Consider the following 16184-nt stretch of genomic DNA (forward strand, 5'->3'; position numbering starts at 1 on the left):
TACTGTTGGACATCAATAAGTTTTCACATAAAGCAAGATCACCTGTGATTAGTGTTATTGAGCACTTTTACATGCACGATGTAACACTGATTATATTTATAAAGCCGGCATGTGTAAGGTCATGTAAATGGCGTTTACATATAAACGGTTTAAGCATAAACCGTTTATCAAGCTAGATTTTTGGAACCTAGATTTGTTGGTGCATGTAAACACCTTTACCAGTGTTCTTACCATCTTAGGCCAGAAACAGACCATATGCAAGTACACGTAGCAGCTTAGCCAATGCTTTGCCAACACACAGTCCGATTGTACATGCTTAATGTCTGTTCTTGTGTTACTGTGTCGGGAACAAAGCTCAGTACTCAAGGGGGCGATAGAGTTTCCTCAAAATGTCTTTGTTATTAAACTGGATTTGTTATTATTCTGGTAAGTTGCTATTTACACAGATGAGCCAAAACATTATGACCACTCACAGGTAAAGCGAATAACGTTGATCATCTCCTAACAAGGCCACATGTCAAGGTCTGGGTAGATTAGATAGTAAGTGAACAATCAGTTCTCGTAGTCAACGTGTTGAATGCAGGAGAAATGGGCAGGAGTAAAGAACTGAGCAACTTTGACAAGGGACAAATTTTGACGGCCAGATGACTGGGTCAGAGCATCTCTGAAACGGCAAGGCTTGTGGGGTGCTCCCGGTCAGCAGTAGTGAGTACCTACTGACAGTGGTCCGAGGAGGGACCAACCACAAACTGGCGACAGGTTGTTGGGCACCCAAGGCTCATCGATGCACAAGGGCAACGAAGGCTATCCTGTCTGGTCCGAACGACAGCAGGTCTACTGTGGCACAAGTCACAGAAAATTTTAATGATGGTTACAGGAGGAATATGTCACAACACACAGTGCATCGCACCCTGCTGCGTATGGGGCTGCATGGCCGCTAACCGGTCAGAGTGCCCAGGATGACCCCTGTCCACCATCGAAAGCGCCTACAATGGGCACGTGAGCGTCGGAACTGGACCTTGAAGCAGTGGAAGAAGTTCGCCTGGTCCGATGAGTCCTGTTTTCTTTTACATCACGTGGATGGCCATGTACGTGTGCGCCGTTTACCTGGGGAAGTGATGGCACCAGGATGCACTATGGGAGTGTGATGCTCTGGACAATGTCCTGCTGGGAAACTCTGGGTCCGGCCATTCATGTGGACATCGACTTGGCACGTGCCACCTACCTAAACGTCGTTGCATACCAGGTACACCCCTTCGTGGCAACGGCATTCCCTGATGGCAGTGGCCTCTTTCAGCAGGATAATGTGCCCTGCCACACTGCACATATTTTTCGGGAATGGTTTGAGGAACACAATGAAGGTGTTGCCCTGGCCTCCAAATTCCCCAGATCTCAATCCGACTGAGCACCTGGAACAACAAGTCTGATTCATGGTGGCTCCACCTCACAACTTACAGGACTTGAAGGATCTGCTGCTAATGTCTTGGTGCCAGATACCACAGGACGCCTTCAGGAGTCTTGTAAAGTCCATGCCTCGGCGGATCGACACTGTTTTGACGGCACGCGGAGGACCAACAGCATATTAGGCATGGTCATATTGGTCATAATGTTTTGGCTCATCTCTGTGTATATATTGACTTTATTGACAGACAAATTGTAGCAACACCATGATAGTAGTTGAATTGATAGAAAACTCATCGCAGAATTGGACAGTTCACATTTATGTACACTATAGCGCCACTTGTGGCAACATTGAGAATGCGACGCGTACTTGCGGTGTGTTATGAATAGCGATCTAACACATTTTGGAACACAACTACACACAAAATAAAACTTGTGTAGGTAGAAACGTCTGTGTTTAAATACTCTTTTAGTGTAAATGACTGCATGACATTTCTAACTGTTGAAACTGCATGTTATTCATTCATTCATTCATTCAAAAACAGCGCAGACAGGAACTTTGTGGTATTTGAGATAATAAAATTTGACATTTATGATACTCTTTTCCAGAGCAACTTACAAAATGTGCGTTATCTTCACATATGAGACCAGTTTGACCAACAGCTGGCAATAGTTAGCTCACTATTGTAACTGGTGTAAGACTGCTCTGTGTTTTATCATATTGTGCAGGTCAGTCCAAAGAATGGAGAAGAGGAATAGATTGAAAGAGCAATTCAGAGAGGAACAGGTATTGCCAGTCCACCTGCAGCGACTGAATGTGACACACCTGTTTCAGTGGGTTGAGCTACAACAGGTGACAACCCCATAACAGAAGAGACAAGACACTTGAACAGCAGAGAGCGAGACCGACAGAGAGAGAGACAGATCACTCACAACCAAGGGTCTCAGGATGTTTAAGAAGAAGGAGTACAGCCCTGTGAAGGCCAGCCAGTAAGTTACACTCATTCTTTCATCCGCTGTTTATGTTTATATCTCACTGTGTCATATTATTTCACTGAAGACTGTCCTTCAGATAGTTTGTTTACCCTCATGTCTTGTTTACCTTCAGTTTGCCTTTAGCAAAAGCTTAATGAATAATATAATATTTAAGTACATATGCGGCACTCACCTGGACAGGTGTTTTTAGAACTTAGTTTAAGGGGTTTCCAAACTACTTCGAAAGGTAGAAATGATAAAATTATGATGAATTTTACAACATCTTTGCATGTTCATTTATTTTATAATTTTTAAAAGTAATTCTTATTAAATTTGAATGGCCATTTTCACATAACTGTTATACTTAATGTAATTTAATGATATTCAGACTTTTTAAAGTGTGACTTAAATGTCTAAATATTTGTTTGAAATATTTGAATGGACCTTGTTTACATTTATATATTTACTATAATTTTTTTAAATATTTAATTTAAAGGCATTTAGACATTTTTTAAATGTGACTTTAGTGTCATAATACTTTTTGGGGGTCACTGTGGTACATTTGAATGGACCTTTTTATATTTATATAATTATTATACCTTTTTTTATTATTTTTATTAAATGTAGACATTTTTAATTATGACTTGATTTTCACAATATTTTTAGGGGTCACTGTAGTACATTTAAATTGCCCTTTTTATATTTAAATAATTATACTTTATTAATTATTATTATTATTATTATTACATTTAGAATTTTTTAAGTGTGACTTAAGTATCCAAATACTTTTTGTGGGTCACTGTAGTACATTTGAATGGACCTTGTTGCATTTATATAATAATTATAAATATTTTTATATTTATTTAATGACATTCAGACATTTTTAAGAGTGACATTTGTGTCCAAATAATTTTTTGGGGCCATTATAGTTCAAATCGCAGATTTATTTAACAATAAATTATGTTATTATGTAATGATGTCATTTTTGTATTATTATTTAAATGAATTATTTAATTTAATTTAATTCAGTTCTAAACGCCTCTGGGAATCCCTGCTCAACATAACATGTTTCTTACTACAAGTTATTGTAGAGTAGAAAGAAAAATCACCGGCATTTACAGTATGTATTTAACCTTTTACCCTGGAAGTTATACTGCACTAGAGTGTGTGTTTGTGATAACACTCAGTGACTGATGTGATTTATATTTATGGCTGGGATGGGCGGTATCACACACACACACACAGACCAGTGGTTGAGTAAGATGGAAGTTTTATTAAAGGATATTGGACCATAAGTTGGTCATTATCATAAAATGAACCCGACAGGATGATCAGGACACATCTTGTATCTCCTACAGGGGTTTATTTTGAGATAAAGACCGGCTGACTGTACACTATCCTGCTTATTACACAGCTATTTACCAATTAAATAACTAAATTGACATGAAATATAGATTTGTTGAAATTATTTTATTATTTGAGAGTAAAGTGAAATGGGAGACGTGAAACTACGGTATGTAGCTACAGTTTAGGGCTGATTATTCAGTAATATTTGACAGCAGAACACCGCCTTCGTCCAATCACAATGAAGTATTCCAGAGAGCCATTTAGAAACTGACAACTAGTAATTTATTCAGCTGTGTTACTAGTTGACAGATTGAACAGCGTGATGTCGGCACAATAGACAATACCAGGTAACAAAACAGTACAGAAGATAAATAAACAATAGGGTTGTTGACATGTCAAGTGGTGACATCAGTAACATGCGGTTTGGCATACTAAACTTGATCTGAAACTATTTTAAACAACTTCTCTAATTCTTGTGTAAGTATGCATGCAGTTTTTAATTGAGAGACTACATGGAATATTTTTACTTGGTAAAAAAAATAATTACTAGTATTTGACACCGCAGGACTATTTAAATGAACTGCTGAAAGTTAATCAAATTAAATTAAACACAGAATGTACATTGATGTCTAATTGCATATACAAAACAGATGCCACAACTGTGCAATAGACAAAGTATGAACTAAACGTGGGGGCCTGGGTAGATCAGTGAGTATTGACGCTGACTACCACACCTGGAGTCATGAGTTCAAATCCAGGGTGTGCTGAGTGACTCCAGTCTGGCTTCCTAAGCAACCAAATGGCCCGGTTGATAGGGTGGGTAGAGTCACAACCTCCTTATGGTTGCTATAATGTGGTTCTCGCTCTCAGTGGGGCGCGTGATGAGTTGTGCGTGGATGCTACGGAGAATAGCGTAGTCCTCCACATGCGCTATGTCTCTGCGGTAATGCGCTCAACAAGCCACGTGATAAGATGCGCGGATGATAAGATGTCTCGGGCACGAAGGCAACTGAGATTCCGGATTGAGGCGAGTCACTACGCCACTACGGACTTAGAGCGCGTTGGGAATTGGGGAAAGGGCTGGAACTAAACGTTATATACTAAAAATATTTAAACTAAAACGTAATCCTCCTATGGTGTTGAAAAATGGCACCTTTCTTTGGTATTCGTGGTCATTTTTGACCGGAAGGGTCAAATGTTTAACCCTTTTTTTTTTTATGATGATGACACCATTTTTTCTTCCCTGAAGTAAGAACAGTTTATACTATTTTGATCTTATTTACATGTACATTTCTAAATTGCACTATCATTTGCATATACAAATAAGCAACTTTTTGAAAAAATAAAAAATACATTCAGAACCTACACTTTTATAAGTTGAAACATGACTTGAAAACCATGTCATGCCAGTAACAGCCAGTAGATGACTGTAGACACATACTGTTTAGTCTGATGACTTGTTGTAACCTAATTTTATATTTTATCTCAAGATATGCATTTGGATATATATTTAGACATTATCAAACTATTATGTGTCAAAGTTTAGCATTTTAAAATTGATTTGAAGTGTCTGTTTAGTTTGCAATCAAACCTGACCATGGTGTTACAAAGAGAAGACACAGAATAAACATTTTTCTACCAATAATTTATTTCAAACATAAACATGTAATAACTCAAAGTAAATGCATAATAATGTCAAGAAAATAAATATCAAGAAACAGAAATGAACTGCAAAATCCTGAAAATTAAAACTTTTTAGTCAAATTTATTTTGCAAACATTTCTGTATGCATGCGTGTATGTGTGTGTGCGCGTGTATGTGTGTGTGCGCGTGTATGTGTGTGCGCGCGTGTATGTGTGTGCGCGCGTGTATGTGCGTGCGTGCGTGCATGCGTGCGTGTGTGCGTGCGTATGTGAGTGCGTGTGTGCATGCGTGTGTGCATGCGTGTGAGTGCGTGTGTGCATGCGTGTGTGAGTGCGTGTGCATGTGTGTGAGTGCATATGCATGCGTGTGTGAGTGCGTGTATGCATGCGTGTGTGAGTGCGTGTATGCATGCGTGTGTGAGTGCGTGTATGCATGCGTGTGTGAGTGCGTGTATGCATGCGTTTGAGTGTGTGTGCATGCATGTATGCGTGTGTGCATGCATGCATGTGTATGCATGCATGCGTGTGTGTGTGTATGCGTGAGTGTATGCATGTGTGTGTGTTCTGCATTGTGAGAGTGTTATTGTCTCACACCTTCATTTCTGAGTGTGTGTTTAGCATTGTGACTGATTTTTATTTATTTTTTTTTTTTTTTTTTGACAAATGTAAAAATGTGTTTTGCACTGAGGATGTTTTAGAGTCTCACCCTGTAATTTCAGTCTGTTTTTTTTTTATTTATTATTATTTATTTATTTGTTTTTATTCAATGACCGAATACCATAGGAGGGTTAATATGTATGCTTAAATATGTGGTATCTAAATAGCAGTGCGGATGTAAGTGTTATCTCACGGTGTCTCAAGGCTGGTGGTGTTTTGATGTTTCATTAGAAATCAAATCTAATGGATTTCATGTGTATTTTCAATACATATTTGAGCTTAGGAACTATATTAGAACACAAACTGAGGAATAGAAACTGTCTGTACATTGTGTTTTGTGTGTCTTGTGAAGTCACCGCTGTTATTTCACACTGATGTAGATCCAGCTAATCAGGTCATAGTGTGTGTGTTTCTCGCATCCGGTTGAACACACATCTGTATGAGTCAGAGAACTAAGACGAACACAAAACAGCGTGCACCCCCTCTTACATCACACGCTCACTTATTTACTTAGCTATGGGGACTTACCAAAGACTTTATTTGTTTTTATATAAAGCCAGTTGTAATTACTATAGACTAAGTCAAACATACAGCTAAGAGAAAACATTGGCATTTTATTAATCATTTTTCCAAATCTTGTCTAATGAAGGTTTTCTTTTTTTACTTCACCTATATAGCTCATTTCTGGAGACAATTTCCTCCCCAAAAGGAAAAGGTTTGAGCTGTTGTGTGTAGTAACCGGCCCATGTAGAAATGGGTGTGTTATTCAGGAACGCTGCAGCCCTTCAGTGTGTATTACTAGGTGTGTGTTTAATCTGGAATTGATCGTATTGTCTAGAATTGAGAATGTGAGTTATTTGTTCACTCGAATGAGTCAGTATTGTGATGGTTTGTTTGATAGTTGTTGTATCTGAGTGAGGGATTCTCCTCCTACTGTAAAAAGTGAAAGTGTGCAGTACAGTTCATGTGAAATGGAATTTCTATCATCATTTACTCACCCTCATGTTGTTCTATACCCATATGACTTTCTCTTTTCTGTGGAACACAAAAGGAGATGTTAGACAGAATGTTAGCGTAATGTTAGTGTAATCTAATGTAGTCAGGTTGATTCAGTCATATTAAATAATGTTTTGAACTTGATCTAATCTAATTTAGATGCTACCATGTCAAGCGCATGTTTAGATGAGCTGAAACTAAGGTTAACTTATAACTTAAAACAAACGTTAATGTAGGAGATGATCGTGCACCTGCAGAAAAACAATTCAAGCATTGCTGAGCATCTTTTACCCTACGCAATTTAATTGCTAGGAGAATTCTTTGTTGATGACTGAACACCTAAAGTCAAATAAAGCGAACAGTAACATTGCTATTACGTCGGACAATGGAATGCCTTAATGGTCGGAAGTCAGATATATAAAAGGAATAATCCACATCCGACTTTCTTCTTACTTCCATCCGAGAAATTCTTACTTAAGCTCAGAGGTCATAATTATGATAGTAGTAGTATTTATTTAAAAAAAAAACTATTTACCAAAGGGGTTGGAAAAATAACCTTGTTTGCCCTTTAAAATAGTTTTTATTGTTATAGGCGTAAACAAAAGTTTCTTAGATTTCTCTGAAAACAAGACAAAATATCTTTTGTCATTTTGTTTCTCCAAATGTATCTTGTTTTAACCTCCTGAGACCCCATGTCCACATGCGTGGACATTACGTTTTGGTTTCGCTATAGGCTATGCATAATTTAAATTCATTTAAAGCGACTGATCTCAGTTCAGGAGACTCTGTGCTGTCAGTAAAGGGTTAAACTTTCAACATGCAGAGTCATGTGACCAAACAACATGGCGCTGATCACAGCGGAGTTTGTCTTTGGGAGAAACGCCAACAAATCTACATCTGGTAAGAAACTTGATTATGTTTTTACACTGAAACCTGTTTGAGTCAAAAGATTAAAGTCTCTAGATTCATCCGATATGCCATTATTTACATTTGAGCGATTTATCGCGAAACGGCACGCTGTTAAACACGACGACCACATATGTGGACTATAGGCTCATTTTCCTAAAATATCCAATATTCACTGTGCATTATCACATTGCATAAAATCAACGTATGCATCCAAAAGCTGAAACATTGTTGCTTTCAGAGGCTTCATATGGCGTTAGGATGAAAATAAGGTGCATTTCAAACTGTTCTGAGACCAGTGCAGACAGACAGCACACTGGAGGTTAAGTCATTCACTAAATAGGGAGCAAGGGAGCATCCTATAGCTCTCTATTCAGTTAAGTGCATTCACTCCTAAAATCTGATCAAAAGTTCAGTTTCAGGCTGCAGATGATGTTTGGATCACTCAACATGTTTGACAGACATGTGACAATGATAATCAGTACATAGATTCAGAATTTATAATGTATCATTTTATTTTAACATGATTGACAGTGATTGGATGATGCTGGACATTACTTTGAATCTGAATTAATTATGCTAATTTCTGATGTAATGTCTGTAAAGTCTCAAAAACATTAATAGCCAACATTTCGGGAAATATACACAATTTTAAATTGATTTTAAAAATCTGACTTTCTATAGCTTAGTGTTATTTAAAAATTCACAACTTAGTCCCGCTGTCCACATATGAGGACACACATTTTTAGGAAAACTATTTGCTCTAGAAATTATTATTATTATTTTTTGCAAGTTTCTTAGGGGCTACTAGTTACAAATCAAAAATATGGAATAAAAAATGCACACAGCAGTCACGCTCGGGTCTCAGGAGGTTAAGAATGTTTAGATATTTTTTACTGGTAAACAAGAAAATTATTATTATTATTTATTTTTTATTTTTTTTGGCAGTGTTTTTTGTCTCACCAAAAATAAGGCTATAAAACATATTCATAATAATTATACAAGATGTAGAAAAATGCTATTATAAGAAAGATAGCATGTCACCAAAAGTACAAAAAACCAGTTTTAAAAACTCTGAAAATAATCCGTAATTATAGTCTAATACATCACGCTTGCATTGTAGAAACTCCAGCATACAAATACCTATGTAGTGTCTATGCACTGTAATAACATCACTATGACTATGATATATAAACCCACAAGACTGGCCAGATGATCGCCATAACTTTAAAACAAAGAGCAACAGAAACCAGCCGCCCAAAAAATCAACGGCATGAAGTGTGCTTTTGCTGTTGTAGTAGTGCCACACGCTTGATTGTTTCAAGAGAATGAACCGCCCGCGCTCAGGGTGTAACAATCAGGTCTCAGTGAACTGGAATCTCTTCCTGCTGTGTGGAAATTCCTCAAGAGAAGAGGCAGAATTCCAAGAGTGCCACATCCACATTCCTCAAGACACTCCTAGACACCTGTCACTCTCTCGAGAGAGAGGGTGTGTCCACTTGTGTAACCGAGCAGGGATCTCAGGACAATAGACAGTAAATGAGAGAGAAGGTGAGATGTGGTTGTGAAGATTAAAAGGAAGGAGTGATTGACAGATGTAGAATTCAGGTAAGGCAGGAAGTGTTTGACTGAAGTTTTAAATATCTAGTTTTATCTCAACTAAGGAGGGATTTTCTGAAATAACTCCCCAGAGTTCTTGTTCGGCCTGTTATGTGCTTCATCATGGGATTAGTCAGACTTTTGACTATCAGCATAAAGTCTGGTTCACATTGCAGCCTTTTCTGGCCAAGAACCACCAACTTACACAAGAAGAGACCGCTTCAATGACTGCCGTTATTATTTCATAAATCCATGATTCCTAACTTTACCAAACACTCCTTACACCCCATCCCCGTCTACAGTTATTCAATTTTCTAAATATGTTTTTAATGAAAAATGTTGAAGTGAAAGCGCTACATTGGGCTGTCACGATTATTAAATTGATTAATTGTCAAACTAATACACTCAAAAAAAAAAAAAAAAAAGTAACCTATTTTTTAGATTTACCCATTTAATTACATTAAATTAATAAAACTTAACATATGTAGTTTTTTTATTTTTTATTATTTTGTTAAAATTGCTCATTTAAAATGTAATGGCATTTTGTTATAAAACTGAAATGTGTAAATCTTAAAATTATTGTTTTGAGTGTAATTGCGATTATGATGATCAATCGTCTGTTTTATGGCTTTCACGATTATGACGAATAATTGTCTAACAAATACACTCAAAAAAATATATATTTAGGCCTTATTTTGAGATTTACGCATTAAAAATTTCATAACAAAATTCCATCAAATGGAATTGTAATTATTGAACTAAATTAAATTAATAAAACTTAAAATATATGTGTTTTTGTTATTTAATTTTGTTAAAGATTACTCATTTAAATTTGATTTAATTTTGTTATGAAATTGAAATGTGTAAATCTCAAAATATATTTTTTTTTAACTAATTGCAGTTATGATGATCAAACATCTGTTTCAGGGCTTTCACGTCTATGAGGAGGAAGGTTTATTTGTGATTTATAAACCTTAAAAAGTAATTTATTCATATTCAACTTGGAATAATTTAATAAAACAGGGTTATGTGATTTCCTTTAAGGCTTTAAAACTTGTAAAATATTGCACAAGGCGTAGAATAACATGAAAAATAATATTTATTTTAATATCAAAATATTCCCAAATACTTAAAATATGTCTTTCTTTTTGGTCAGTGTAAGTTTTGGTGTTTTTTATGTTATTTTACTTCATTATATGATATTTTATTTTAAATAATTTGTATTTATTTATTATTATTTAATATTTTATTTAAATTTGTTATATATATATATATATATATATATTTATATATATATATTTATATTTTTTTTTTTTTGTAAACTAGGATATGAGAAAGTATTTAACATTTTAAAAATGACACCGCTCTTTAAATTTCAGTCATTTTGAAATCCAATAATAATACAGGTCAAACATCGTGGAATGAGGGTGTGGTCATCCATGCACGATCAGATATTGTTTTGATGTTGGATGTGATAAGTTGTTTATATACGCTGTAAATAAATATCTGTCATATTTTCCTTTGTTCAGGTCGCAGACGAATGACATGCTCACTCTGATCACACGCTTGCAGCAAAACGCCGACCAGGTGGAGAAGAACATACTGCAGGCCGAGAAACTTCTGGATGAGGCAAGATAACACACACACACACACACACACACACACACACACACACACACACACACAAACACACTGGAAACTATATGAGTGAGGATGTTTCGAAGACACAATGTTTTTCATACTAAGATAAGTCTTTCTGTCTGTGATCAGGACAAACAGAATGATCGGAAAGGTGTTTCTCTGAAGCATCAGGGTCCAGTCGCAGAGATTCTGTCTAAAGCGGAGGTCTTACTCAAGGATCTCTTCCTGGACGTGGCCAAAGCCAAGAGACTCCAGCACCCGCAGGCCAATGAGATCGAGCTCGAGTGAGTGACATCACATCCTGCTCACAAAACCATCGCTAATGAGATCTCTCTGACATCTTATCAGTATAAACTGTTCCTCTGCTCATCTCTCATGTGGCTGTGTGTGTTTGTGCCGTAGTGTGAGTAATCTTCATGACCGCTGGTCTAAAGACTGTGGCACGTTCAGAGATCTCTACGGTCAGCTGCATGAGCTGTATCTGTCGCCCGGCATTGACTGGAACAAACTGCTGTCTGAAAAACAGGTGAGAGACTGACAGATTAACAGCAGACAAACAAGTGAAACACACAATTAAAACACAAAAGTTCTTCTGTATTTTTGTCTTGTTTTCCAGTAAAAATATCTAAACTTACTTAAAACGAGATAGAATTTACTTATTAATTTGATCTATTAATATTACTTATAAATTCACTTAATACTTTTCTATTTTATTAATTATTGTTTATTTTATTTTATTATTATTATTATTATTATTATAAGTTGTATTTTATTTTATTTCTCAAATTTTATAAGACTTAAAATGACATTTAAATTCTTGCTTTCAGAAACATCTCTCCTAATTTAGTCATGTTTATGCTTAAAACAAGTCAAAATTATTTGCCAGTGAGGTAAGAAAAATAAACAGTAACACTTTATAATAAGGTTTCATTTGTTGACATTACTTACATTTTTTTTTTTTTTTATGTATCATATTTGATCCAATATTATCCTCCTGCAAAGTATTCTTTTTTTTCTCCCCAATTTGGAATGCCCAATTCCCAATGCATCGTCGTGGTGGTGTAGTGACTCACCTCAATCTGGGTGGTGGAGGACGAATCTCAGTTGCCGTCAATCCGCGCATCTTATCACGTGACTTGTTGAGCGCATTACCGTGGAGACATAGCGCGTGTGGAGGCTTCACGCTATTCTCCGCGGCATCCACGCACAACTCACCGCGTGCCCCAACGAGAGCAAAGCACATTATAGCGACCACGAGGAGGCTACCCCATGTGACTCTACCCTCCCTAGCAACCGGGCCAATTTGGTTGCTTAGGAGACCTGGCTGGAGTCACTCAGCACGCCCTGGGATTCGAACTCGCGAACTCCAGGGGTGGTAGTCAGCGTCAATACTCGCTGAGCTGCCCACTGGGCCCCTAATAGGACATTGGTTATTTAAGTTTTTCTACAGTGGTAAATCTTGGGGTATTATCAGAGGACTCTCTGGGCTTTTCAGAAATACCAAATGTTTGAGAGTTTGGCCATGACAACTTCCTCTCCTTGCTCTATAAATATGGATTGAAATGTATCACAGTTCAATTCAGCACATCAAAAACAATAAAATATTAATTTTTCCATAAATGTATTTTATGCACTAAATATATACTGACATTTAAAAAAGGGAAATTGTAAAACTTTTTTCGCTGGGTCTCAGGAACTTCTGGTAAGATGACATCATAATAGCTTGTCATGTAAAATAATGAGATCTTTATAATGACAGAGCAAACTGCAGATATGAAAATACACAGAAATATTAGTTTACGCTTTAAATATATCTTATAAAATGTATATGTCAGAGTTTTCAAAGCTCTGTGATGTTTATTGTGGTGTTCATGAATGTAATGAAATGGTGATTGAGAGACACACAGTTCCTCAAAAGCCTGTTGAATCATATTTAATACATGGGTATAAAAGGAGGTTTTTCAATAAAATAATATACAAAATTTGAACCAAGCACAAGTTGCTTATATTCAGCAAATACTCATTTTAAAATATCAGTAACAATATAATCATTACTGTCACTTTTTCTTTATTAAAATAAGCTGACATTTATCCCAGCATAAGTCACTTTTCACAGTCAAGTCACAGTCCGCCGCAATTTTAAAAAAGATCGATATAAACGTTGAAACCACTTTGTTTTTCCTCAAATAACCACTAGATGCCATAAACATGTGAAACTTGCATACCATAAGTTGTTTGGCTCGTCAGCTTGAACAGAGAGTGAAACAGGAGCCGTCAGGCATAGTGTATCATATTTGATACACACGGCATTATAGGGTTGAGTACGGAATAACTGACTACGACCCGCTGAATTATTGAAAAATAATGCACACTCATAGGTGCTAATGCAGCCACAATGCACAGCGGGCCAGAGTTAATTATTCCGCTTATATCACGGTTACCACACCTTAATACATCGTTCAGTGTTTTATATCAAGACATTTTCAGGTTTTCGTCCCTCAAAACGCTTGTGTGATTGGAACTACTTTCTTCCGCCATGGATTCAGCATCTAGCTTTGATACAAGCCTTCGTTGCTAGTTCAAAAACGTCACTTTAGAACTAGTAACGGAGGATATGCTGCTTTTCAAGGTAGTGCATGTGTGTGTGTGTGTGTGAGCGAGAGATGAGATGAGAGCATGAGAGAGAGAGGTGGGGCGCTAGGGTGCTTTTCAAACTAAATTAAAATAAATGTAGGATATAATAGACATTGATTGTCATTCTTATCCGATGTACTTAACCTCGGTCTTTGTTTTAATTGGTGAGTTTGTTGTGGTAGCCTGTACGGCTCTTTGAAATAACTGAATGAATTTGGCAAAGTGATATGAAACCGTTATGCGATCAAGAACTGGAACTACTTCATAGCCGTGTGTTTACTGGAAAATAATTGCACACCTTAGAACGTCCGTCAGCCAATCAGAATCAAGCATTCAACAGACCTGTGGTGTAACAGTAGTTAATGCACTATGAACTAACAATGAACAATTGTATTTTTGTAAACTAACATTAACAAAGATTAATAAATGCTGTAAAAATATTTGTAATATTTTGTTCATGATACTTAACGCATATACTAATGTTAACGAATGGGACCTTATTGTGAAGTGTTACCAAATGAATGTAATTCAGAGGGAAAACAAGTATATTTCTGACTTTAAAGGTGCACTCAGTACTTAAAGTTGTACTCCTTAGAAATTGTAATTTTGTAACGTATGTATAAAATCATGAGCACTCACATTAAAATGAACACGGCACATGGATACAAGAAGGAGGGGAGTGGATACAGTGACACCCGGGACGGAGAGGTGCGGCTGTGAGTGGGGTGGCCAATGGGGTGGCCAGGCATGTGTCAGGGTTGGGGGGGCACGGCCACCCCGGCCCCCTCTAGCTCCGCCCCTGAGTCCAAGATGACACAGACAGAGTGCACCTTTAAGTTCAACAAATAACTTTTCATTCTTTACAACAGAATCTCTGTTCTGATGTTTTAAAAAACATTGAATGAAATATCAAGAACTTTATTCATCTCTAAAGAACCATATAGCAACTCCAGAACCTCAAACAGTCAGAAATGGTTCTGCTGAAGCTAAAAAAACATTGAAGAATCTTTATTAGTGTTTTCTGAGGTGTCCGTCTGTGATTGTTGTGTGACGTGTGTGTATTTCAGAGTTTGGTTGTGGGAGGTGATTATGGCCCGTCACTGTCTGATGTGGAGAAACAGATCGCATCCCATAATATTCTGCATAAACAGATCGAGGCGTATCGCCCGGCACTGGACTCCAGCAAGGTCAGTGTTTATGTTTGTCTATTTACTATTCCTCGTTTACAGATGCATATTTTTGTGTATTTTTATACTGAAATCAAGAAGTATGAAATAGACGTTTAATTTAAAAATGAATTTAAACAAATAATAAGGAAAGAAAAGTGTATATGAAAATATATCAATTGAATTAAAATAATGCAGTGAAATCTGTTAAGTAACAAAAAATTTTTTTTTATCTATTTGACTTATTTTTCAATGGTGAGCTTAAAGAATAAAGCATTTTACTGTGGACAAATTGCATTTTTGATAAAAACTATCTTTTAAAATAACTTAAAAGCCAGTTTAGATTGATTTAGATTTTCTCATGCTCCTTCTCCCAACAGGAAAACTCATTTGCCCTTCAGAAGCAGTACGCAAATCTACTGGTAAAGTCTTCTACAAATTTAGTAAAAATGATCAAATGTATATATTGCAAACTTTTATCAAATATTTATTAAATTGTCTTATCTGCACAGTTGAATTGAAATTGTATTCATGTGTTGTTGTATAGGAGGCATCTCTGAAGCGCCGGGAGAATATGTCATCTCTGTATGACTTCATGCACCGCTGCAATAAAGAGCTGCTGTTTCTGACCGAACAACAGCGCAAAATGATCAAGAGAGACTGGAGCGACCGCATGATCGACAGTGCTGGAGTGCGCATGGAGCATGAGGTGAGAGAGAGAGAGACATAGTATATGAATGGAGAGAGAGAGAGAGAAAGAATATTAATGGAGAGAGAGTATGAATGGAGAGAGAGAGACATATAATATAAATGGAGAGAGAGACAGACAGAATATGAATGGAGAGAGAGAGAGAGAGAGACATGGAGAGAGAGTGAGTATGAATGGAGAGAGAGAGAGAGTGAGAGAGAGAGAGTATGAATGGAGTGAGAGAGAGAAAGAATATTAATGGAGAGAGTATGAATGGAGAGAGAGAGACATAGAATATAAATGGAAAGAGAGAGTATGAATGGAGAGAGAGAGAGAGACAGAGTATGAATAGAGAGAGAGAGAGAGACATAGAATATAAATGGAGAGAGAAAGAGAGAGAGACAGAGTATGAATGGAGAGAGAGAGAGAGACATGGAGAGAGAGTGAGTATGAATGGAGAGAGAGAGAGACATAGAGTATAAATGGAGAGAGAGAATGAATGGAATGAGAGAGAGAGTGAGAGACAGAGTA

General features: G+C 36.7%; 1 protein-coding gene across 1 annotated transcript in view; it reads left to right on the top strand.

Annotated features, from left to right (window-relative positions):
• Positions 1–16184, top strand: part of LOC127452196 (envoplakin-like) — a 41304-nt gene that overhangs the window by 12624 nt on the left and 12496 nt on the right. The window contains exons 2-8 of the mRNA XM_051717494.1: positions 2131–2391; positions 11054–11153; positions 11295–11449; positions 11568–11691; positions 14867–14986; positions 15346–15387; positions 15513–15674. Of these exons, the coding sequence (XP_051573454.1) occupies positions 2351–2391; positions 11054–11153; positions 11295–11449; positions 11568–11691; positions 14867–14986; positions 15346–15387; positions 15513–15674 (744 nt within the window). The 5' untranslated portion in view covers positions 2131–2350. The remainder of the gene's footprint in view (positions 1–2130; positions 2392–11053; positions 11154–11294; positions 11450–11567; positions 11692–14866; positions 14987–15345; positions 15388–15512; positions 15675–16184) is intronic.

This window comes from Myxocyprinus asiaticus, chromosome 14 (assembly GCF_019703515.2).
Source record: "Myxocyprinus asiaticus isolate MX2 ecotype Aquarium Trade chromosome 14, UBuf_Myxa_2, whole genome shotgun sequence".
Classification (NCBI taxonomy): domain Eukaryota; kingdom Metazoa; phylum Chordata; class Actinopteri; order Cypriniformes; family Catostomidae; genus Myxocyprinus; species Myxocyprinus asiaticus.